Source organism: Leuresthes tenuis, unplaced genomic scaffold, assembly GCF_036924035.1.
Source record: "Leuresthes tenuis unplaced genomic scaffold, fLeuTen1.0.hap1 SCAF_15, whole genome shotgun sequence".
NCBI classification, from domain to species: domain Eukaryota; kingdom Metazoa; phylum Chordata; class Actinopteri; order Atheriniformes; family Atherinopsidae; genus Leuresthes; species Leuresthes tenuis.
Genome location: NW_027325369.1, coordinates 28,367,262 through 28,394,039, shown reverse-complemented (window position 1 = coordinate 28,394,039; position 26,778 = coordinate 28,367,262). Strand labels below are relative to the sequence as shown.

The 26,778-nt window shown below is 38.4% G+C and overlaps 2 protein-coding genes across 4 annotated transcripts in view; one reads left to right on the top strand and one right to left on the bottom strand.

Annotated features, from left to right (window-relative positions):
• The window catches only part of rbks (ribokinase), a 41,122-nt gene extending 23,855 nt beyond the window's left edge, over positions 1-17,267 (bottom strand). Inside the window, exons 1-6 of one of the 2 annotated variants that reach the window (XM_072365965.1) lie at positions 17,207-17,267; positions 13,718-13,779; positions 3,477-3,609; positions 2,388-2,451; positions 1,984-2,046; positions 1,006-1,170 (exon numbers count right to left, since the gene is read on the bottom strand). In XM_072365965.1, coding sequence (XP_072222066.1) covers positions 1,006-1,170; positions 1,984-2,046; positions 2,388-2,451; positions 3,477-3,609; positions 13,718-13,776 — 484 coding nt within the window. In that variant the 5' untranslated portion in view covers positions 13,777-13,779; positions 17,207-17,267. Of the gene's footprint in view, positions 1-1,005; positions 1,171-1,983; positions 2,047-2,387; positions 2,452-3,476; positions 3,610-13,717; positions 13,780-17,206 lie in introns of those variants that run through there. The other variant, XM_072365967.1, reaches the window with a different exon arrangement.
• A 219-nt stretch (positions 17,268-17,486) lies between these two features.
• babam2 (BRISC and BRCA1 A complex member 2) overlaps positions 17,487-26,778 on the top strand; it is an 84,061-nt gene continuing 74,769 nt past the window's right edge. Inside the window, exons 1-3 of one of the 2 annotated variants that reach the window (XM_072365710.1) lie at positions 17,487-17,573; positions 18,098-18,253; positions 21,439-21,515. In XM_072365710.1, coding sequence (XP_072221811.1) covers positions 18,117-18,253; positions 21,439-21,515 — 214 coding nt within the window. In that variant the 5' untranslated portion in view covers positions 17,487-17,573; positions 18,098-18,116. Of the gene's footprint in view, positions 17,626-18,097; positions 18,254-21,438; positions 21,516-26,778 lie in introns of both variants that reach the window. The other variant, XM_072365711.1, reaches the window with a different exon arrangement.

Here is a 26,778-nt window from a genome sequence, read left to right as displayed (position 1 = left end):
TACACTTCCTCTTAGCTTTATGTTGATTCCATCACTGTACTTTAAGTTAGCTAGGTACTGGAGCTGGTGTCACACAGGAACCAACATTTTATTTTTTTGACTGCCCACTGCTGCCTCAGCTATGTTAAGACAGAGGTGTATGTTGGGTTTCGTGGGAACCAAAGGAACCCATTGCAGTTCAGTCCTCTGCTCCAGTTTAATAAACGTCAACTTGTCTTATGTCAATAAGTTGTTCCCACAACTCATTATAGTGTCATTACCAAGAGTTTCTCATTTGGTAAACAATTCCAAATTGAAATAGATACTAGGTTTTAAAGATACATACTTTTGTCCAGTGAGTTTTGAAGAATCACTCTCCAGCTCCACCCTTTTGTCCAAATATGGTCACTTCTGTGTCCAAAAAAGGTCATGGCAACAGTCTACGTATCTCACAAATGGAGCTTTTGTCTGTCTTTCAGACATTCTTTCTTTGCAGATCTAATGAATACGCACACTTATGTAAAACCTCCACTCAGCCATGTATGGTCCTGTGGCCAGAGGAGGAGGACTGCCTGGGTTGTGAATGAGGATTAACACCGAAGCGCCGCATACACTCAAAACTGTGAGGCTTTGAAACATACTGAGAACACAGATGGCCAGCAGAGAACTGGATTATACTGCTTGAGTGGTTTTAGAAGTTCTTTTGGACCTTTTTGGTACTTTTTTGGCATACGTGTCCTGTCCAACCATGAATCCATAACCTTTGTTTTATACCAACACTTTTCCATTCAACATGTGAACAATGTTGTAAAATAGTGTAGAAAAATGACTTCCAATAAAACCAGTAACAGCAACAAACTATGAGAATCTACCTGACTGGGCCTTTAAAGACCAAATTAAGAATTGTTGAAATTCAACGATGCTCTGCATCATAAAACAGTGGCTTTATGATTCTTTTTAAACTTATTATCGGTGCTGCTAGAAATTCACACATATTGGACACAGAGTGCATGGACACTGACTGACCTTTGTTGTCACGAGCCATTTGTAGAGCGTGGAAGGACGTCTGTGCGTTTATCTCCAGCTGACACACCAATACTTTTGTTTTTCTGATGGCAGGAAGTGCTTCCTGTAGCTCGTCTTTGCCCAGCAGCATATTGGCACCGGCCACAATCACGATGGCATTTTCACCTGCCCATGAACATCAAAAGAAATGTTTCAGCACACAAAGGCAGCTTTATGACAAGTGTGAGACTCAACTGTAACTTTCACGACCATAAATGTGTGCTAGGCGGTGTGAGAAGCTGTGGTGTCTCACATCACGGTGCATTTAAACAAATTAAAAAACTCTTTTTCAGCCAGGGTTGCACCTTTAATGCTTTATAGGACAAAAGTTGTTGTTTCAGGCAACATGTGATGTTTGCATTGCATGTTTTACAGAAAACACTCCAGTTCTCAAACAATGCTCCTGTTTTGGAGAACTTTTTTAGTTCATTTCTTTTTAAAGACAACTTTTCAGTTGAAACATTTCTTTTGAGTGAGTTTGGAACTCAAAAACTGGGTTTGATGTGTGTCCTCTCTATGAGTTCAGAAAAAAAGACTCTGACCTGCTCTTACTTGCACACTCTGTTGTATTCACTTTGTTATAAAAGTATCAGAAGTTGATTTGGATAAAAGTGTCAGCTAAATGACTAAAAGTAAATGCTGACTGAACTATCTCCAGCTCAATTTAACATTAAATGGCAGAAAACAAGTTGCAGATTCAAGACTTGCATCCATCTGTGGATGTTCTGCATGGTTTGGTGAATGTGTATCTGAATATGATTACAGTCTCTTGAAGAGTGGTTACTCAAAGGTGAATGCATGGTGGTATTGTGTGTGTGGTAAAAAAGAGTGCGCTGATAGCCCGCCAGTACTCTTGACTGTGCATGAAATCATTTCCACCACTCAAAGAGCTTTTTGGATCTCAGCAGGGGAACATAGGTTAGTGGCACAAGCCTTTACCTGCATCGTTGACAGTGATGGAAGCAGCCCCTGTGGCTGCCTCAGAGGTTTGCCTGACAAAGCCTGAGACAGAGAGGAAAAGAGGTATTCAGACGTTTTGAAAGCATCTATTATTTGTTTTTTCTGCTCAAATATATAATTCTAACCTCTCAAATCATTCGTCACACACCTGTAGAAGTCCTTCTAATTCCCTCTAGTGCATTTGATTTACAAATGGATGTAAAATCACTTGGCAAAACTTTTGAAAAACTGCTTTTCAACAAATGGTTTCACAACAATTGGCCTTAAAGACAGACTTGCAAACTTTCCAGTATGTCCACAAACCTTTAATAACTAACACAACCTATAAAAAGCATTGCACTGATTGTGACCTTTTTTCCATGCAAACAAAACAAACATCTTACCTGTGTGCACATCATTGTCCTTGAAGTTCTGGATGTAATTGTCTCCAAAGAAGTCTTTACCAACCTAGAAAAGATTGAAGGCAAAACGATTCCAACAAAGAGAGTGTCAAGCGGGGTCAGACTTGGTTAGCGGCAACTTTTGAAAAGTGGTATACTCAAATCTCAGTTGGGTTGGATTTTCGTGGGCCCTGCCAGCATACTGGCATGGTGCCGCCGCCGAAAATGTGCAAAAACGAACACACATAGCCAACAGATGCACACACGTGCAAACACACGACCAGCTGCGCCAAGCCTTGAAGACACGATAACCCCGCCTTCACGCCTCTTCATACCCACCTCGCAATCGTTTTGTTTCCCTCCTTCCCCTCTTCCCCTAATCCGCTCTGGGATGTCCACATCTGTAGCTACTTTGGGTTGTGGAAGGGGTCCCCACCTTGCTCCAAGGCGTCTACTTCGAACCCACGCTTTCCAAAAAAACGTGCCAAAATGCGGGCACTTCTAGCTGCCTGTGATAGTGGGTTGGGATGGTATGGGCGGCTTGGCCCCATTCTCTTTGAAGAGCGGCCTTTCGCATTGGATGTTTTCAACAAGCCCGGGTGTCTATTTTTGGGTTCTCCCCATGCCCGGAGAGCTCTTCCCGCACTAGGTTTTTATCGATCGGGCCTCTTTGTTCTGACAGAGGTGGAGCTTTGGTGCTTTAGTGTTCAGGTTGAAAGGCCACGCTGAGCTTACTGATTTGAGACTTGGGGTTGCATAGCATGGGAATAGGCTTGTTTGAAGGCGCGCAAGCGTGGGTGGGCGTATGCATGCGCTATGGTATTGATCAAGAGAAAATGAGGCATGGAGAGTTGATGTTGTAGAATGACTGAAGTGAACGAAGCTAAAAGGTTTCTTGGAGTTTGTAAACTCGTTGATGCGCTATGGTAGATGATAGCCTATTATTTCTAGTGAGTGGAGATGGACAAGCCAAAGGTTGGATTAGTCAAAGTACCTCTTTTTTAAATAGATATAGAAATACAAGAATCCAAACTTCAATCCAAACTTATACAGCAGCAGTGTTTGAATATAAACCTAATGACCATGTCATACCTTGCAGATCATAGCGGTTTTGACTCCCAGTCTAGCAGCTTGTATGCACTGGTTGGCCCCTTTTCCTCCAAAGCCGATGAAGAACTTGTGACCATGGATGGTTTCTCCTGCTTTGGGTAGCCTGGGTGCCTGGCTGAGGAAAAAACAATGGACACAATTTTAAGGAGTGCATATTCACACTCCACAAACGTTCTCAGTTAAGGAATGAAAATAAAAGCACTCAGAGGAATGTTTTGATTGGATTTTGACAGAAAGAGAGGCTGAGAAATGTTACATTAAAGTTTAATAAATATTTCATTCTGCACTGTGAGAACCAAAATATGAAGATAAACTTTCAGGGCCAAATGGTTATCGTATTTTTAATCATCACTGAAAATGGTTTGGAAGGACAGAGAGAGTAGTTTGCTGTGGAGTCCACTGATGATTACATCTTTTGATCTTGTGAAGGCCCGTCACAGAGAAGTCAAAAGAATGTAAACATTGCTAAAATTAATTGAGTAATGAAGGAAACTTTTCCCTAATTTCTGCTTGGACACAAATGCAGACAAAAAAACAACAAAAACTGACTAAATCACTCAAAAAAGTAGTGTTTTACCAAACCATTCAATGAGCTAGACTGATGCAAGCGTCTCTAAATTTGCAAATGATGCAACCAGTAAATGTCATAGATGTCTCAACTTGACAATGACCACAGCAGTAATGCCTGACTCATCAGGGTTGGTCAAGTCATACCCTCCCTCAAGGCTGACATGCTACAGGTGGTTATCCTTGGGAGGAGCAGCCTGTTCCCTGAATTCACCAATCGCAAGGCTGAAGTGGGCAGTGAGTAACATGGGGGTGAGACAACAGAAAGCCTCATGCTGGATGTCAGGACTCTGTGGTTTGGCCATGGGCAATACTGGCCTGAGGCCAGAGGGTTTGCGGGTGGCAAATGTTGTCGTAAACTTGTTTTTCACCCTGTTGTTGCCCTTCTCTATGCTTGTGTGTGAGTGTGACTGTGACAGGTGTGCTTTACAGTAAGTTCACTCAATCCCAGGATTTCCAGTAACTGAGCAGCTTGTTGTTGAAAATGCTGCTGTTTTTGCACCACTGTGTGAAAACACTAAAATACCCAAAGCTATAACAGGATGTTGGGTCTGCAAGGCTGAAATGTGGCTAAAAGGAAAGAGAACAAAGGCTCTTCGTGTAAAAACACACACAGACACACTCATCCACTACACACATTCATGACCTATCTTATAACCTTTAATGACTTGTTAATGACTTTTGGATACTTTGCACACTGCATCAAACTTATAAATGTATATCAATACAAGGATATGTTTTGTCAGAACAAACCTTTTTAATGTTTGATATATTACACAGAAAGCATTACAGGAAAACAATACAGAACCAAACAAACTATTTGGCAAAATATTTAAAAAATGCATTCCTATATGGCTTCTCTAGTAGAATAAAAACATTCCACACTCAAGGAATAAAGAGATGCTTTTGTGTCTATGTGGAAAATATGACAACTGTCTGCTATCAGTTAGCTTAGCTTTAACACAGAGACTAAATTGAGTGTAACAGCTAAACTGGCTCATTCAAAAGTGATAGGGTCAACCTACCAGTCCCTTAAACAATCACAAATGAACACATTTATTGATAGATTTGAATTTTGCACAAAAAAGTGCAAAAGTTCTTGTGCTATACTAAGCTAAGCTACGCTAACAATGCTAATCACTCTTGGAGGGAAAGCAGATGAACACATTTCCTAAAATGTCCAAGTATTCATTTACACTATGTAATTAAACTAAGGTAATTCATAATATTTCTGTCTTGTGTTTTTTCTTTTATTTTTTTTCATAGAAGGGTTTAAATCAATTTTAATGAAATATGCAAAATACCCTATGCTTTCCAGCCAATAGCTTTTTGGAAACATAAATACATAAACATAAAATCTGTTGATTCTCTGTGCCCAACTTATTGTTTGCTACGAAACATCAAGTAAAGTGGTAGTTTATGCATTTTCCAAACTTTAAAATGTCATTAGAAATACAAATAATTTTTTTTCTTTGTTGGGCCAGTTACGGCATGTTACACTGCCCAGGATGGATAATAAAAAAATGCTTTGAATTCACTGGGACTTTAATCAGCAGACTAAGCCTAACTGTGCCTATCAAAAATAGTTCATCAACATCCCTATACCTAATGCTCTGCTCTTTAATAAAAAAACAAAAACAATTTATAGCTTACTGTACATATACATATTATATTTAGGAGGGACTAAACGTGCTTGACAGGCCTAAAATTGGTGTTTATAGTATATTTAATCTATGTTAGTTCCATACCATGTAAGTTATAAGTAATATTTCGAGACCTAAAAAAAACCTCTTGGAGCAAACTTTAAACCCAACAGGATGCTAGCCATAAACTTCAAACCTGATCATCCAAATTAGATCAAAACATGTTCAAAAATGTATCGATGCTGCATCAAGTAAATTTTGATGTTTTCTCGTGAAACGGAAAGAGCAAAGTTCAATTTGCTCTGAACTGCTCTAAAGGATCCAGAGGCAAATACTCAATAACAGCAGTGACACCACTTACTGGCAACAGGAAAATTACATATCTTATTATTTGATGACTGTCATTCCTAGACCACATCTACCTTCATTATGTCAGAAAATGAATGACACTTTGATGATGCTTATGTTACAGATGTGAAAATTATGCGTTTTTAGCATTTTTTGTGGTGAACATAATAAACTATAAACATAATAAAATAATTCAATAATACACATACAATGTCGACCTTTAGAAAGGTAATGACTATCATATAGGGTGGGTGTTGCAATAGGTGCAATGGGCTTTTTAGAAGCTTAAAAAAGTAAAAAATGTGACATTTTAGGGTGAAACATTAATACCAACAGCCTCTTATGATTTAGCATTTCACGATTACAACAATTTAATCGACTGTCATGAACTGGCTTACAATGGGAATGAAATTAATTTGATTATGACTGAAACGGATTGTTAATAGATTGGATTGGATAGGATCATACTTTCTTGGATTTGAATTAAACTTGTTTAGACTCTCTGTAAAGTGCCCTGAGGTAACTTTTGTGTGAATTGCTGCTATATGAATAAATTAACTTAACTGAATTTTTCAGATCAGGGGTAATAGCAGTTTTGACCATCTTTTGCTGTAAATTTGAAAATAAAATTGCCTTCTCTAAGTTATTGGGCTCTACTTCTTCATTTGGCTTGAAATCAAAATGCAGCATATTTGTAGATTTTGGCTTTGGAAGTAAACTCATCATGTTAGTGTCCAGAGATGCTGAAACGCAGTCAACTGAATATGAGAAGTGAACAGTTTATAGATAAGAAGTTGGTGGCTTTAAATCTACACTCGCATGCCACGGAGCAGACATCATTAAAAGGGCATCAGCTATCAGTTGGGTAACTATCAAATTGTGGTCATTTCTGTTAGTTTCATCTTAATCGAGTTCAGGGTTGCAGGGGGCTGGAGCCTATCCCAGCTGCCTATTACTTCCATGTGGCTGTTTTTTTTTTTTTTTTACAAATTCAAGTGAAGACTAGTTATAATTTCAAATAACTGTGATCATACAAATAAGTACACAACAAAAACTACACTTAGCTAAACTTGGGTCTTGTTTAATGCAGAACAAAGACTATGCAATAATGACAACACCTGATCTCTGAATAGTTCAACCCTCAATCTTCTGATTTGAAGCCAAAGGCCTTTTCCATTAGGCCACATGGTCCCAAATGAAGATATATCTGTATTAAACGTGAAAGACAAATAAAATGCGTATTTCTTATGGATGACACTATTATTTCACAGCGGTACCAACAATTTCTGTGTGGGGAGAATCTTTGTCTCTTTAGTTTAGTATGTGATGGTGATATATTGGCTGTTATGAGGGCCTCTTATTAGCTGTTGTTGCAATGATTATTGTTGTACTTTAAAGCAACACTGTGATGACAAAGTTTTTAAGATAATGACTAAACCTTTGGCTGACAGCTACCTGAGGCCAGATCCCTGTCAGGTAAGAAAAACAGATTTCCAAATTCTTAGATAAACCTACCCATGCCTCGTCAAGCCCTGAGAGACACTTGGCTATTGTTGTCTGTGGTGAGTGCACCAAGCAAACAGGGCAGTTATGTGCTAAAGTGCAACCTCAGTGCGCTTTCTCCCACGGAACCAAAAGGTCAGAGCAGGTGTTCAGTGATGTGAAGTGTATGTTTTCAGGCTGGCTCTCATTTCCCTCTTCTCCGTCGCTGTTAAAGCCATGCTTCAGTTGTTGGTGAGCAACACGGGGAAGTAGACATGTATAAAAACTAATTGAAATGTTTTCCCACAATCTGAAATAGATCCTGTCTTTCTAGTTCCACCTACAAAGTGGACTTAAAAAGATAAGAAACTGATTTCAAGCCTGTACACGTGTGAACGTTTTGTAAAACTATTGAGTGGTATGGATGCATACTGCATGGTTGTAGTGCAAAAATTAAATAATTATTTAGTTGAAGTGAAATGACCTTCTCTTTGTATTGTGAGTAAGTTTTTTTTCTAAATCCATGGACCACTGAGATGAGATCTATCTTGTATAATTGCCCTTGTCCACAAAGGTTCTTATTGCTGAGATTCCAGGAAATCAGAACAAGGTGAAGGGACTTTACAAAGAAAAGACTGAGAGAGCAGAAAATAACTTACATGGACATGGTGAACTGCTTTGTCAGCAAGAGGTGCATAAGTGGGTGTTTTTGTGTATTTTTGTGTGTTTGCACCATTTGTCAGAGCAATGTCAGATTTGCTATTATACACTTAGTGGCTAAAAATGGACTATACCATGAGTAATAACAAGCCACTTATCAAGCTACTCAATATCTGAATGGGTTTATGCTTATGGAAACATCAGTGCTTTGTTTATTTCATGTATCCTTTTATAGATTTGCATGAAATGTTGCCATGAAGACCTTTAGTTTATTGAAAAGACATCGGAAGATTTACAGAACTGTGCAGAAGTCTTGAGCCAGCCTTACTTTCTTTATATTTTGCTACCAAGCAGTCAGATTTTCTTATAAGCCTTTAAAATGAGCAATAGTTTTTCTTTGCTTTCTCTGCTTTTTCACTCATTTTGAATCCAGTCCTTGTTTCTGGCCACTTTCAGGGTAATGTGTTTCTTTGTTTGTTAAACCACTAAACACCCGACTTATGAATAAAATAAAAAAGGCTCTGAACTCAACGGATGAACCAGCGTTGTCTGCACATAACAGACAACTTAGCAAAGAAGCCATTTAAAATTGTATCTTTAGGCCCTTTGTTACTAGCAGCCTGTCACATTTTTCCATTTATTTAGTTGCATCAATGGAAAAACACCAAAGATAACACAGTTTGACAGACAGAATATAGTATTTTTGCACCAAGAAGGAGATTCCTTAAGAGCTATTAGCTGAAAACGTGGCGAATCTCAGCATGGTGTGCAGTGTGTCCTTAAGACATTTGAGGAAACTGGACAAGTAGAGGACAAAAGAAGTAGTGTCAGGCCTAAAAAACTATCTACAGCAGATGAACAGGATCTGAAAGTGATGTCCTTAAGAAAGAGGAAAAAAATCCAGCAAAGACCTGACACAGAACCTGAGAGATGCATCTGGACCTTCAGTTGATCCATCTACTGTTGGCCCAAGCCTCATCAGAAATGGTCTCTATGGAAGGGTAGCTGTCAAGAAGCCATTCTTAAGGAAGGGAAACAGGGAGAAAAGGCTGAGCTATGCCAAATGACACAAGAAGTAGACTGAAAATCAGTGGCAACAGGTCTTATGGAGGGATGAATCCTCCCCAGAGCCCGGACCTCAACATTAAAGATGGTCTAAGAGGGTTCAAGCTGTGTTGGAGAATAAAGGTGCTCAGACCAAATATTCACTTTAAAACTCGTTAGAATTACAAAAACATTGTTTTTGCCTTTTATAGTGTATTTAACTTTATGTTTGCACGTTTCAATAAATCATTGCACCTACTTCCTGCTTTGCTGCCAATATAATAAAGACATAAGGGCTGAAGTCTTTTACTAATTACTTTTAAATTCTAAAGGATATTTTAGGATAAATATATGTAGGATAAAAACATAGCTTCATTGCACTTGGAAACAATGTATAACTGCACAATTTAAGTTGTGATTAGTGAAAAACTCGCACTAGACAGTGTTTGCTCTACTAATAGGGGTAAAATTTTCCACTGAAACTACAAAAAAACCCCACTTTAAACTAAACTATGTTCACTGATTACTTAACTTTTTATTGTCAGTAAGTGAGATTAGGGAAACACTACGAAGCCAAATTTCAAATCTCAGGGAAAACTTCTGTCCTCGATTAAGAAGTTTTAGTCATGAACATGTGTGATATAAGTTTAGCTTCAAAACTGCATTCCTCCAACAGTGAACAAAACAAGTCATGGGTCCTTCTCCTCATGTGGTCCATGACTGTGTCAGTAATCCTGTGATGGCTGTCATATTTTCTTTTAAAATCAAATCTTACAGAAATATGTATGAGGTCATTTGGACACCACATTTATGAGTCTGCTTGAGATCATTTCCAGTAAAAACATCCCCGTATTTTGATAGATTCAGCCTTTTTTGTGCAGTATTTTGTTTCATAACAAAATCTGGTTTCAGAGAGCAGTGACACTGAGAAGCGTCTCCACTCAGAGAGCTGCAGCAGTAGGGGGCACTGTATTGCTTTGACAACAGGTTAAAAGACTGAACCTCTTCACCTCCTCTTTGTGGGCTGCAGATGGTAGAAATAACCTCTCCCTACCTAACAATGCACCTTTGAGCCTGACTGATTACTACAACTAAACACTACAGACTGTTTTACATTTGGGTGTTTGAAGCTTGAAAGACTGTGAGTGTGTGCCTCTGCTGTCAGACAGTCAATTGTACTGCCAGCAAAACACTGACTGGATTTCTTACTTCAAAGCCACGCATGTCACTTTGAAGGGCTGCAAATGTATTCCCCTATCCACATTCTGACCTCCACTCAAAAAGCCCCCACCCCAACCTTAAAAAACAGACCATTTTCGGTAAGCTTATTAGGGTCTTAATTGACAACTCCTGCCCTTCAAAGCAGAAAGTCACTGGTTGAATTTCTAATGAGCAGAAAAATAAATGCTTCCTCTTGATAAACCCAGTAGGAGAGGGCATGTGTTTCTGATGAGTGCCACAGAAACCCCTCCACAGCCCAGCAGCACAGTTGTTTATTCAGATCTCCATTCGCTGGAACACAAGTGAACATGCAGATGCAGAACTGCTGCACACACATTTAGCTGGCTGGAGCTCATGAGGAGTTCTGACTTTAAAGCTGCTTTAAGTGTCTTTTGAGATTGTGTCATTGCTCACAAAGGAGGGTGATAGATTGTTTTCAACTAACACATTGTGCTGCAGTTGATGACTAATGATTTGTGGGAATGGATTCTTCTTGGCTCAACAAATCTTACCACGTATGAGGATGATGCAACACTGACATTTTCGTAAGCAGCAGTTATACCAGATTATCTGCACACTTTGAATCTTTGAAGCCTGAGTTGGTTATAACACGAGATGTTCCCATCATCTTAGATCAGGGACTTTGGTTTACAACCGGCAGTATCTCAGAGGAGCAGCTCCCGAGATATTTGTGCTACTGTTTTAAACTTCAACATGACATGATTTAGCTAAATGATTAAAACCTGGAGTCAACTTACTTTTTACTGTCTAATGGCCTTGACATTGTTGAACCAAACACTTCCACCACAGTCCCCTGTAGCATTTTGAGGAAAAATACTTTACAGGCAGCAGCATTGTCTAACTTTAAACCACTTCCTCTATTCTTAAGTAGGCAGAACTCTGCAGTCCATTTCGAGCCTTGATGGAAAATTCCCTTCAGCTCTTATGCTGAATTTTCCACAGGCGGGCATTTCAAAACATAATCCATGAAGGACAGTTGTTGTGGTGGCGGTTAATAATAACTAAGGAAAATACATTTTAAGCTGATATGCATCCTCTGAATTACCTAATCTGTTGAGATGTCTTTATGTTTCTGTGCGGTGTGTTGATAAAAGGTGGGAGATTTACGGCTCCACATTCCATCAGCGGTGGCTACCTGTAGCTTGCAAACAAGGCACACATTAGTTCCATTGGCTGAAAATGCTATTTCTAGCTGGCTTCTATGTCTATGTCTAAGTATTTTGTCTTAAACAAAACCAAATTTTCTGGCAAATTGTGAGATCAGACTGTTTCTTTCTAGTTTAGACCTGTTTGCATTTTATTAGAACAAACTCAGTTTCTTGTAAATTTTCCAAAACACAGTAAAGAGCAAGAAAAGGACAGGTCTGTATGTCCGATGTTTGACTGATGTTCATTACATCAGCTCAAAGTTTTCTTACTGTTGGGAGAATATTGCAATCAACATCAGGAATAAATCAGCTCCTGCATTAGAGGCAAAGTTTAATTTATTAGATGCTTCTATTAAGAATACTGTCACAGTTTCAGATAATTGTTTCTGACAGGGACCGTATGCTCTATATGTACAATCCCAGGTCCAAAAAGCTGCAAAGCTGTGTAATATATCAAATGTTGAAAGTGAGACATTTTACTATTTCATGAAAAATATTAGCTCATCTTGAATTTGATGGCAGCAACACTTCTAAAAAAAAAGTTGTGGTTTTTGCTTTGTCTTGCTCGAATGTGCAAGGCCTTCCCCTTAAGAAGACATCGTCTGGATGATAGCATATGTTGCTCTAACACCTGTATATACCTTTCAGCGTGTTGGAGCCTTTCAAGATGTGCTTGTTGCCATTTCCATAGACTCTAATGCACGCTCATACCATCAGAGGTGAAGGCTTTTAACTGAGAGCTGATAACAAACTGGATGGTCCCTCTCATCTTTAGTCCAGAGGACAGGATGTCTGTGATTTAATTAATTAACCACAGAATAGTTCTCCACTTTTCACTGACAATGGTTTCTGGAAGAGTTCCTGAGCCCATGCAGAGTTTTCCAGGACAGAATCATGTTTATTTTTAATGCTTCCTGAAGATCATGGACATCCAATATTGATTTTCAGCTGTGTTTCTTGTTCACAGAGATGTCCAGAATCTCTGAATCTTATAATGACATTATGTGCTGTAGATGAGAGAATAATCAAAGTCTTTTTCATTTTACTTTGAGGAAGATTATTCTGAAATTCGCTCCATAAAAGTAGATGCACTTTTCTGCAGATTGCAGAACCTCTGCCCATCTTTGCTTCTGAGAGACTCTGCTTCTTTAAGGTGCTCATTTTAAACACAGTCATGTTACTGACCAGCCTTTTGTTGCCCCTGTCCCAACTCTTTTCAGACGTGCTGCTCCCGCTCTATTGTGAATGAAAATTGGCCTTGAACATTTAAAAATCATTGCATTTTGTTTTTATTTACATTTTGCACCAGTATTTTTTGGAATTGGAGGTTGTTGTTGTGGCTGCAAACAGTAATTTAACTCTCAGAGGGCAGAAAGTTAATGCCTACTAAGGGTTCACTTCTTCTTTACAGTAACACACATCTATCAGTCGTCTCACATGGAGGCTCTGAAATCAACAGCAACAGCTCACGGACAAAGAGAGAAAAGAGCATTGAGACTAAACACGTTACTACTAGCGGTGTGAAAGGAAATGATCAGCTGAAAAATAAACTGGTTTAACACTTTGTTTTTGGTGTAAAAACGGTATAAGTCATTCAATACTATATTTAGTATTGACTAATATCTCTTCCATATTTCACAATGTGTGACTGATAAATCCTCTCTGGACCTCCTGGTTTGTCAAACTTTAGTGACAGAACCGCTGGGTTAAATAGGAAGTTAATCGGTTCAAGATATATACACAGATTGTTCAGCATTTCAGTCCCATATACTGTTTTTTTTTACCTCATTAACAAACCCATCAGATCCATTCACATATCGAACATCATACATGATTCTGACCCAAATGTTGATAAACTGCTTTGGATTTTTGGAATACATTTCCTAATAAGGTAGCGAAAATTTGCCCGACATGCTGCTTCCTGTTGGTTCCACCTGAGGAAGCAGAGGAGTTTCCTGAGCCCAGATTCAGCAGGAGAATTTCTACTGAGACTCCTTCTCAAATATCAGGTTGATTTACAGTCACGACAGCCAGCGCACGGAGTTATCATTAACAGTGACTTTGTAGTAAAGTTAAGTTAAATACTCACCTCACCAAGTCAGTCATACAGGAGCCAACCACCACGACATCAAAGGCTTCCTCAGTCATGATCTGATGATCAAAACACACATTTGTGTTATTTCCTGTCTTATCTTTGAGAGCCGTCATTTAAATTACATGTTGATGATTTTGGAGATTGCTTCAACATTTTCAGTACTGTGCGCTACATTCATAAATGAGGCCATTATCTAAAGCACAGCAGGGGCATTTCAGGAAAAAGATGTAAACTAGTTTCTCAACAGCCTCCAAACAACAAAGACTTGATTTCATTTATAACCCACATTCACAAGAGCTTGACTGAAACAAGAAGGAAGAAGGTAAAAATAGAGCAAATCGCAGGCTGAGCTGGACATATTCCAATCTTATTGGGGAGGATGTGGGGCATTTCAATGCGACACCACGTGAAACACACAACAACCCATCAAACTCTTTAATTAATTCAATCCTCTGCTTGTATCAGAGCTAATGCTAGCATGTTAATCTCCTCAAATCTCTTCCTAGGCAGCAGAAGACTTGGAAAGCTTGGCCGCTGGCTGTAGGACGGCTCAGTTCTTTCTCCCACATTTTGCAGAATATTGCCTTCCTCTGCAGGCAGGCAAAGTCAACCTAGAACCTTCCTCACTTTAGCTGCAGAATAATATTTCGACACCTGCCCTCTTGAAGGAGCAAGGGACACTTCTACAGTTCTCCTGCACTTGTTGACATTGAGCTGAATTAGCATGCAGTGACTGATCAGCTTCAGTTACAACCATCTGCGTGTACGGTTTAGTATAAAAGGTGTTATGTGTCCCAAATGAATGCTATCACAGACATTTCTGCACTCCAAAATGACAAAGTGATGAATTCAAACTATTTCATCTAAATGCAAATCAAGGTTGCTCACAGAGGGTTAAACCATGAAGAGGAAATCCACGAGAAAATGCTTCTGAACCCATTTTAAAATCCCTGAAAGATATTTTGCCCACGTCTAGTCAAGGAGTCAAGACTTAACGGCATAATGACTCTTATTACAGTAATATCACCATTTATGTATGAAATGTGTTTCAGAAGTTTAGATAACGACTGTAATCATTAGGGTACTTCTTAAAATCAACTCTTTCAGCCACAAAAGCACAGTTTGTGAAATGCTCTTTTTTTGGTCACAAAGTGTGGCTTAGTGTGGAAAGCTTCTCATATCCCAAAAGGAATCCCACCAGTAGTGTTTGGATGATAACCAGCTGAACATATTCTACTGCGGTTGCTTTTGTTGGCGCCATTCAGATTGATTCTGAGTCACCTCCATAAGGGCGGACTTTCCCAGTCGGGAATCAGTCAAACTGCCCTCATGTAAGAGCACAACTGATAATGCTGTACTCACGGATCTTTGTACTCGTATTTGATAAGGATCACAAAGTTAGCTTTGCCTTTTATTTTTTGTACAAGCTCAACACATTTCAGATGTTCATTCCTTGAAATGTTTTCCCTTTATTGGATAAAAAAGCACTCAAAACAAAATGCAAAGAAAAGTCTTGGGACCCCATGCATGTCCAAAGCAAGAAATAGGTGCAAGGATTTATTAAGATATGAGCAAAGTTTGCACAGTTGTAACAATCTTTAAAGTGAATATTTGGTCTGAACTCCTTTATTCTTCAACACGGCCTGAACCCTCTCAGACAAGTTTTCTGTCAAGTCTTCAGGAATAGTTCTCCAGGCTTCTTGAAGGATATCCCAAAGCTCTTCTTTGGATGTTGGCTGCCTTTTGTTCCGTTCTCTGTCAGATGATCCCACACTGCTTCAATAATGTTGAGGTCCGGGCTCTGGGGAGGATTCATCCCTCCATAAGACCTGTTGCCACTGATTTTCAGTCCACTTCTTGTGTCATTTGGCATAGCTCAGCCTTTTCTCCCTGTTTCCCTTCCTTAAGAATGGCTTCTTGACAGCCACCCTTCCATAGAGACCATTTCTGATGAGGCTTGAGCCAACAGTAGATGGATCAGCTGAAGGTCCAGATGCATCTATCAGGTCCTGTCAGGTCACAGCTGGATGATTTTTTCCTCCTTTGGAATCACCTTGTTGGTAACCTTTGATCATTTTTCATATTTACAACTAAAGAAATCAGAACAAATGATATGTCTCTTTGTCAGGCTGCTCGTAACAAAGTACCTAAAGATACAATTTAAAGTGACTTCTTTGCTAAGTTCTCTGTTATATGTAGACACAACACTGCCTGCTTCATCCCTTAAGTTAGGAGCCTTTTTAAACACTTTAAAAACACTGGTCCAAGGAATGGACTGAAAATGAGTAAAACAACAGCCAGTGTCCAAAGAAAAAACCTTCAGAAAGCCTAGAGAACTATTGCTCAAGAGCACTTTAAAACATAACAAGGAAGTGTGACTGCTTGGAATAAAATATCAAGAAATGAGGGCTGAATCAACACTTTTGCACAGTACAGTTCATGCATGTTGACTATTTAAATGTACTCTTTAAAATCAAACCAGTTAGCAAGTATATTTTACCCACACCTGCAGTATCCATGTAACCCACCTGTGGCCTTAAATAAATTTCAGGCCAGGCTGCTTATCCATTTAGACTCTTAATAAAATGTCACCATATTAATCTAAAATATTGATCATAAAACAATGTCACTTCAATCTTTTAAAGCAATTTATCTGTGTAAGACTTTTGTGCAACATTTCTCTCTTATTTTACCTGCAGCCAAATTGTTGCTTCTTGTCAAAATTACTTTTATTCTTACTTCAGTCTGCAATTCTTTAGAATGAAGTGTCAACAGATCGGTGTGTTTTGTGCAGCAAATGACGCCTAAAATTATCCACGTTATGTGAGCATGCTCAGACACATAAATGCCAGAGGTGGCCCAGATTTTTCAATGAGTGCTATTCAGGAAGTTAGAGTATATATGTAACAGGATGCAAGAATATATATGTATACTTATCTATCATGTGCATTTTTTCATATTGTGCACATATTTTTAACGGTAGCACATACAATAACACAAATATAATTGTACTGTTCTCTACTTGTTCAAATTTCAAATAAATCTAATCTTAAGTCTTCAGAAAGAAAATAACTCTTCCTGGAGTTAAAACAACAGGCTTGTGTTACAGTTTAATAAGTTAACATATGCCCAAATGACTGAGAACAGACGTGTAAAACTGTAAATTAATAAATTCTTTAAAGTCTGTTTTTATTTTGTCATACCCTGATATAAAAAATTACAGCTGAGGCCAGCAGTAGATATAAACAAGTTGCACTGACTTGTAAAAAGCGATGTTGCGTTTAAAGTCGAGCAATACATCTTACAGTTACTGCTCAGTAACAAAGTAAATGTACAGCAACTCCATTCTTTCTGAGATTAACATTTTACAATGAACAGCCAAAAATGCAAAGGGAACATTATTCAGCTTTATAAAATTAACACGAACGATAAATCAAGTACGTCGGGACAACATGTTTAAGCGAAATGTGTCACAAAATTTACCTTAAACTCAAATTTGCTCTTGCAGAGTGGACAACTGAACAGCCACTGCTAAATTACGGTCAAAGTGCAGGAGCACAGCAGCCAAACATTGTAACTACTGCCAGACCAATTGTTATCTCTAAATCTCAGCTTTTACTTTTGATTTACTTTATATAGCTTAGGTATGTTAAGTCAAATTAAAAAAGACTTCATAAATTATATACCGTGACACATTAACCGTTGAAGTTTAAAAAAAAGATCCCCAGACAGCAGGCATTATGAAAGACGGCTATCTCAAGGACCCAAACAATTTATACCGGAAGCTTTAGGAACATGAAGTAAACATTAGAGTTCACGCTCACATAAATTGACTTTCCAGCTCGTTCAGGTACATTTAACCCTCACCGTGTTGTGTATTTGAATGGACAGTAATTACCAAGGTATGTCTTTAGTGCGTTAAGTGTTCAAATTTTGTGCAAACGTTTTACCAACCAGTGCTAAGCTAACATCGGCTAACAATTCAAAGTTTGAGAGCGTTAACAATTACAGCAACTTTAAAAACTGCATCTTCTTGTTTCTACAGTTTGTGTTTCCACCACAATGAGCCCTTCGTGTGCATTTTATAATGTAACAGGTGGCTTGTTTATAGTTTTCTTACGATGTTAAACTACCGGGCATTTTATTAATCCGGATGTTGTTTTCTTAAAGAAATGTTTTCACCAAACATCTTGGTCAGAAACCTAAAATCAAAGAGCAGGATATTGATTCTGAGGTGTCTAAGAACATTTCCATGACAGTTGAAAGCAGTTCACGTCCTTTCAGTCTTCAGTTTGAATAAAAGTGTATGCATTTGCTGTGTAAAACCCAGTTTTAACTAAATTTTAACATTGTTTGACTGACGTGTTCTCACAGATTCCTTGGGGCGGATATAATGAACAACATGTCACCTGAGGTTGCGCTGCACCGGATCTCACCTGAGCTGCGGCCCTTGCTATGCAGCGTGGTGAGGAATGGCCGAGTGGGGCTCGACTCCACAAACTGTCTCCGGGTGACAGACCTCAAAACCGGGTGAGACCAGGTTTTGAACCACAAGATCCACTCAGTTCTTTTTACATTTCCTGAATGCTGCACTAGTGAGTTTCACATGACACAAACCCCGTGAGCATGACATAAGCACACAGTTTGAAAGGTGATCATTGAAATGTGAGAGTCTGGAGATGGAAGGTGGGAGAAGGGGCTGGTTTCGGAGCTCATTTTCAACACTGCAGAATCATAAATTTGATAGAGGTCGCGAGGATATCATCAGGAAAAATTATTTAGTTACCACACTTGGAGGGTGTTAATTAAGTTGTTTCTACAGTAAAAAGTAAACGAATAACAGAAATGACTCAAAAAGTTTTCATTTTACAGCTGAGCATTAAGGCTTTGTAAAATATACCTTTTGAAAAATTAGGTGAAATTGTTGTAAAGTGTTTAATAAAAATGTATTCCAAGATCAAGTCGAGGGGAAAAATGGAATCATGAACAAAAAAGATGACGGCACCTCCCTTTGTCTTTTCTGACAACTTGAATTCTTTGAGGATGTCACTCATGAAAAACATTGTTACTCATTAATCAGGTTCCAACTTTCTTGTGCAGCCGTCAGCTCTGCAGGACAGAGTATAATAAGTTTATTCTTGAGATGCAGACTGTATGCTGACCACGTCTTTGCTCTGTGGCAAGATGCATCGTCATCCTGAAAAATGACCTCTGCATTACCAAGCCGCCTTCTGACTGGGGGTTGAGAAAAGTGTTAAAGATGTCAGTGTTCACCTGGACATTTACTGTTAAGGTAATGGCTGCTGTCTCCCCTGGTCCGTTACCCAACATCAACCCCATATCATCAATGATTGTGCTTGTTTTCTTCAGGCAGTCATCTTTATAGGTTTCTTTTGACCTGCAACAACCAAATGTTCCAGCTTGGTCTCAAATTGGGTGTTCATCATTGAATACCACTCTCATCGAATCATTCAAAGCCCACGACTGCCTCTCTTTAGCCCGCTGTGACATTGTTTTCCTTCTGTTAGGTGTTGTTGATGGTTTATATTTGGTTTTCTGGATGGAAATCTAATTTCCTTCTGCCGGTTTCATAGAGTTCAGTTACAAACACTGACTTCTGTTTCTGTTCATTTGTTTTTTTTATACATCTTTTGTTGTACATTTTTCTTTTCAGACACATTGCTTTGACTTTTCTTTCCTGACTCTTTTAACATCTTCCTGTATGTTTCCCTTTTACAACCTTCCCATTTTGTTAGTACTTGCTTCAAATTTTGAACACAGCTGACTTGGAACAACCGATATATTTTGCCACACTCCGAGTTGAATTAGCTCCTTAAAGTAAAGTTAGAGTTTTCTAATCATTTCCATAGTTTGTCACTGACGGCTCTCTTCTTGGGGCCATGTTTCCTGTCGATCAGGCAGGTGCAACGGCTCGTTAAAGCTTTCCCTACAGACTCATTTGCACATTTAAACTTCTGAAGGTATTTGTTTTAGAAACTAAGGTGATTCCATATTTTTGTACTTGATCTAAAAAAAAAAAAAGAAATTGCCAAGTAGTTTTTCTTCTTTTAAGGTATGTTATAGAGAGCTAGAATGTTCAGCTGTGAAATAAGAGTTTTGTCATATCTGATTTTATATATAAATATATATATATATTTTGTTTTTACTAAATTAAATAATTTAACATCTTCAAACATTAGTGACTCCATAATTTTTACCAGGGTTTGTAGATTCATATTTAGATTTAGTGTTCATGTAAAGCGGGTACACTCCAGTGTTGTGCTTTGTGTCGTTATCTTACAGTAAGGGATTGTTCAAGCTCGATTATAGGCCGTTTAATGTTTAGAATTTAAAAAACTTTAAACTAACACATTATATGGGTTTTGTACATGTATGCTTTTAAGGATTTAAGCTTGCATTTAAAAAAAAAACAAAAAAAAAAAAACTGCTAAAGTTGCATTAACATAATAGAAAGTTAATTCAACACGCTGAACAGTCCTCACTGTCCAACCCGGCTGAAAAAAGCCTTGATGGGTTCTGACGGGTTTTATTGCACGTTGTGCCACAGCTTCTGACAAAGGTTTCGGTTGCCGTTATTGAAGTTTCATTCTTCCTGAACCCCTCTTTCACAATTTGAGATGTTGAATCCCGACATTATCATCTTGTAATAAACGGAAAACCTGGTCCTTTAGTGCATTCAGGAAGTCTTTTTTTTTTTTTTGGGCACATAATGTTACTGAACCTGGACTTAACTGAGACAACCACAGATCATAAAGCTGCCCCCACAGGCTGGTACAGTGGAAACTTGGCACGATGTGTGCAGCACTTCCTGTACCGCTCTTCTTACCCTGATGCACCATCGCTCTGCAACAGAGTTAATCTTCCAGCAAATCTAAGCTTTTTTAAATTTGTTTATTTATTAACTTCACTGATGAGGCTGCACATCCGTTTGGTCCAAATTCATTGAGTGTTCTTTATAATCTGCATGTGGAAATGCTCTTACTTTCTCTATTGAAAGAAACGATCAAGTTTGGTGGCTGTTCTTTATATATTTTTGGCAAGATGGAAGAGAAATTAGTTTTTGTACACATTTAGGATAGTTGTGTTGTAATGTTGGTTCAAAATGTATGGTGATTTATAAAGAAACTGATAATGCTTAATATATGTATTTTATTTTTGATAGTTAAGATGTCATTTAATTTTGGTCACATATTTATATTAAATTTAATCTGGCATTGTTATGCTGCCTTAAACTGTCTGATAACCAGTTAATTCCTGACACTCAGTCACATTTCACATAGCCATGTAGATTAAGTTAAGACAAAAAATAGATAATGATTAAAATAGTTAAGTTATTAAGTTATTTTCCTCTTCACCAGCAGAGTGTTCACATCAGTAAGGAGGAAGACAAAGGAAAGGATGACATGGTAGCCAGTTTAATGTAGAAGGGTTGTGTTCTCAGCTTTTATGTAACCACAACTGGTGCAAGAGTCTGCAAAGTAATGCTAATGACTGTCATTAATGTACATAATCTTCATTCTGGAGTCCGTAAGGCTCTCTAGATATTTGTGTTTGTTCAAACATGGTTTTCCCTTCACATGCTAATTGTCTGCTTTCATGCAGTTTTTGTATATCTCTAATGAAAAATGATTCCAGATGAACTATTCTGGGTAATTCATGATCACAGCTGCTGATTCTCTTTATTTTCTGTCCAGATGCACATCTCTGACACCGGGTCCTTGCTGCGATCGCTTCAAACTTCACATCCCGTATGCTGGAGAAACCCTGAAATGTAAGTAATGGAGTCTCAGCCCGGTTTGTTCATAAGTCCAACAATCTTAACATACTTCAGCCGTTTTTGGGAGATAACACTCTGCAAACATTTCTTTTCCATATTAAGTCACAAAGTGGTAATGGCTGTAGTTAAGGTACGAGGGGTCAGAGAAGGCTCTTAAGAGTTCAAATTAGTAATTTCTGTTCATTTTTATGCAGCAATGTATTTTTAAATTGATTAGCAGCAGGCACAAATTAAAGTGGAACACTTTGAAGTCTAATCATGCTGATTGCACAGTATGATGTGTTTTGATTCCTGCTTTTACATCCATTTGTCAGGTCTTTGTACTCTAAAATGGGAGCTTTGGTGGGATTTCAATTTGCAGTTTAATGAAATTATTGTTTAAAGAAATGGGTCTGCAGTGTGAAAATTGCTGAAATGATTTTATTACAGATGTTTCAGTTCAAGCTTGATTAATTTTCATGTCACTGTTTGCCAGTTTAAAGTGGTTTTAGGTCAGCCTGTGAATATGTGAAATCTAATCAGGGATTTATTCTAAGCACATATTCCGCACACAGGGATCAGAGGCTAAATGGAGAGGAAAAAAAGGATTATTGATATTAATTGGCACATTAACTATCTGTGTCTCACTTTGATAAACGGCATCGTTTTGATGTTTTTGAAGCAGCTGTTACAAAGTAAGCAGTGAGACAGAAAGCACCCACAGCAATCTGTTTAACAAAATGACTATTTCTTTTATGGTGTTGATGCTGAATCTGTGAAATCCACTAATATCACTACACTTCCTGTTGCTTGTCCCACTAAACTTTTCCTGGAAGGGTCTCTCACCTCATAATACCCCACATCAGAAACCTTTCTCTCAGAGCATGCCATTAAATGTGAAGAGAAGAATATCACCGTGTAATGATAATCATCAATTAGATCATTTATTTAGTGAGTCCCATTCATCTGAGTCTTTCGACAGACGCTGCAGACCTGATCTTCACTTATTTCACAGAATCAGTACGTGACACAAGTCAGACAGGCCAAGCAGGGGTTTTTGTGGCTGACAACCTATCGATAAGTTCTTTGAACAGATGCCTACACACTTAAGTGGGCTTTTAAAATCAAAACATTGATCTTCAGCCTTCAGGTCTTCAAAGCAGAAAACGTAGTGTTCCATGGTAGAAATGTGGCCTCACTTTGGGAAGAACCCTATGGCAACATAGAGGAAGTCGGCTTTGCTTACTTTGCAGAATTTGCACAAAATCTGGCCCAGGGAAAAAATGGTGGTGACCCATATCAGGAAGTTGTGGCTAGACTCGAGGAATGTATGAAGCCCCTGAAAACTTGGTTTTGAAATTTTGCACGAGTGTATATATATATATATATACACACAAAAAACCCATCAACTGTCATGACGTTTTCTGGGACGTTAAATCAGTAAAGGCACAGAGCGCACGTCAGTCTGCTTTTCTGTATTAACTGGTGATGTGAAGACTCAGATAGACGCCAGAAAACCAGATTTAAAGATTGTTATGGCTTCTTAGAAGTAAGTCGACTATTGGATTTATATCTGGTTAAACCTTTACTGGTAGCATCAACAAACAAAAAATTTCCCACCATCCAAATATGAAGTGATCTTTTGAAAAGACATAAAATGATTTGTTGTTTGTTGGCTCAGATCAGAAAGATTGCAAAAACGCAATTCAGATTTGTTTCCGTACCCCTGAATGTGCTTCAGGTCCTAAAAAAAGATTAAACCTGAGTAATGAGAGCATAAGAAAACCATTTTGATCATGAATGGATGTTTTTTATTTATTTATTTTTTATTTTTTTATTTTTTTCATCACATCTTCTCGTGTGTGAATCAGAAGCAGCAGAGGAAGATGAATGAAGATGACTATGATGGCCATGTAGGCAGAGATCTATCATGCAGACATGATCACAGTTACCTCAAGTAATCGCAGTTATAGAATTATGTAATTGTCACAGTACAGCCTTTGAGATCTCTCACATGGGTGGCCACTGCTATGGAGATTGGACGACACTTAATTTTGGACTAACTCATACCTAAACTCCTTAAGATTACTTTGTAATCCTTTTCAGCATCATACAAGCTAACAATTGATGATCATATTAAGCTGTATCAGAATAATTTGAATTGACTCTAAGTCTGAGGCTGTTCACTGGAATATGCTTAGTTGAACTGAGCTTACCCAAAGTCTATCATCAAAGTGGGGCAAAAGTCAACACTTCATTTTGTGAAGGCCAAACGAGAATATTTCAGTCAAAGTCAAATGGCTTTTAATTTCAGGTCTTTCGACTCCTGACGCCATCACTCTGTTGTTGACGTCATTAGCTTAAGGTGTGCGTACTGTTTCTTATCTGCTGTACACTGTGGATGTTTGCTGTGCTCAACAAAGACAATAAAGTTATTAGTTTAAATAGACTGTTCATAATTTCAACTTGAAGATGGATCTCACAACACAAATATTTACTGAAAATGAAGATCATTTGAAATAATAATTTCCTTATTTTTCCTTGCCTTGGATTTAAAAAGAAAATGTTTTGAATGTCTTTTAAGAAGAAGCTACACACACACATACTGGCAGGCAGAAAGCTGTAGAAACGGATATTACCATCTGAGCGGAATGGCAACATTTATGGTGCTGGCTTTTCGTACAATGAAAGAAAAAAAAATAGTATAATGTAGAGAAGTTTCAGTGTTTCCTGAAAGGAGGCAGTTATCTCCATGTGCACTGGTATTGAATGAATTTTCACATTACACACTGGGGGATACGTTACTGTGCAAATGTCTCAATTTTTTTCAGACATTTTGCTTCCAAACAGCCAGACATTCTTGTAATTTTTAAAGTATTTTTGAGCAATAGTTCTCCAGACTTTCAGAATGTCTTTTCTTAAAACATTGGCTGCTTTTTCATTAATTTTGAGTCCAGTTCTTGTACTTGACCATTTTCAGAGGAAATTTTTTTTAATTTAATTTTTTAATTTTTTAAAAAAAAATTTATAAAAGTATTGGTTAAACCACTTAACACTGAACTATGAATCATTCAAGCACAAAAAGGCGCCTGCTTCAAAGGATGAACCAATGTTGTGTCTGCGCATAACAGACAACTTAAAAATATGTAATTGTGTCTTTAGGCAGCCACAATGACACATCATTTGTTCCCATTTCTTTAGTTACATCTATGAAAAATGATCAAAGATCACCAACAAGGTGATTCCCAAAGAGCTATTAGCTGAAAAGTTGGCTTATCTCAGCATGGTGTGCAGTGTGTCCTTAAAATATTTGAGGAAACTGGACAAGTGGAGGACAAAAGAAGAAGTGTCAGGCCTAAAAAACTATCTACAGCAGATGAACAGTATCTGACAGTGATGTCCTTAAGAAAGAAAAATCCAGCAAAGACCTGACAGGACCTGAGAGATGCATCTGGACCTTCAGCTGATCCATCTACTGTTGGCCCAAGCCTCATCAGAAATGGTCTCCATGGAAGGGTGGCTGTCAAGAAGCCGTTCTTAAAGGGGAACTCCGGTATTTTTAAACCTAGACCTTATTCCTGGCATGAAATGTGTTTATCTATTCACCGAGAACAGTTTGGTGAAAGTCGGCATCCTTCGGAAGCTATTTAGATAACTCGGGATCCATATAACGGAGTGAACGGGGCAAAAGCGATGCAGCCTCTAAATAAGGCATTATCTGCCTTTATTTCACCAATACTTTAAGACGAATGAATGAACGAACACGTACTATAGCTCTGTTACCTCATGTTATGTGGCTACTTGCGACTGTTTTTGCTTTCTATGATGTATTTACATTTATGTTTGCATGTTTTGATAAATTGCTACATCAATTAAATTTTTTCCTGGTACTGCATATGAAAATGAAGGTTGCATCAAGACTTCTGCCTATCGTTTTTTAAGAGAAGCACTCAGGTTTTCTGTTATAAGCGAGTGAGATATTTTCAATTCACGGAGGCAGGAAAAAACAACCAGACAAAAACATAACAGAAATGTAGCACCGGCATTCTGGTGTGGCACACGCCGTCTCTGCAGCTGTTGTGTTAGTTGCTGTTTTCCTGTGCTTTGGCCTGAGGAAACAGGTTTGTTAAATGAAGGAAGCAGAGCTGCAGGTTGGTCTCTGGACTTGCCTGGTGATGGCGTGCAAAAGCATGGTGCGCTCTGCACAGAGCCAAGCACCGTTAATGCAGCCCCCCCCTCCCCTTCAGCACCGTGGCTGCAAACAACAATTTTGGCCTTTGTTGTTGTGCCCATTATGCCCTCATGACTTCAATAAAATGTCTGGTTGAAAAAGAAGGGGGAGTTTGAGAAGACACGTTATGCAGCGACCAGACTGCGCTCTTCACTGAGGCTTCTTCACGGCCGTCTCAGGATGTTTGAACAAAGCAGCGTATAAAAGCCTCCGTTACAACCTGTAAAGTTTGCACTTGGAAGACCTCCATTTCCCTCTGGAGCCATGCCAGGACTTTTCTGACTGGCTTCCAGTGGTTTGTAACAGATTTACAACACATCTTCTCGTTTCCTTGTTTGACTGTTTCTCCACTGGAAAAATACAACCATATGTGTACGTTTGGCAGGCTGTTGCTGGAACAACGAAAAAGCAGAACAGAACAGTCTTGCAGCACACAAATAGAATTGTGTAACATAATATCAGAACACTGTGAACCAGCCCAAACAGCATGTTGTTATCATATCCTCGCCTGAGCGAGAACCTTCCCGGTCTGCTCCTTTCTTATTTCTGCACCATTTGAGTGTTATAGTATCAGCACTTCAGCTCTAATGTTGAATAAACAAAAAGTTTTTTTTTTTTGGCACTATATAGTATTCATGCAGGAACTGTGAATTGATTGATACTAGTGTGGTCTGACGGCACACACTTTTTTTTTTTTAACTCTGCAATATTTTACGGTTAAAGCTTGAAAGAAGTGAACTCTTGTATAACATGCAAGCAGAGACTTATTTAGCAGCAACACCCTGCATTTTTCCGGTAGCTGCTTATGAGAGTTGCACAACAATACAGAGGAATTTTGGACCCATTCCTCCTACGGAACTGTTTGTTCATCAATATTTTTGGGACGTCATGAGCAGACAGCCCTCATGTCATGAAACTGCATTAAAAAAAAACTCTACAACATGAGATTTATTTTTCTTTTTTGTTTTAAATATGTTGCATCACATATTCTCACGTTAAATTCCTCTGTTCATTTTCCTAAAAACATTCTTAGATGAATCTTTTGCT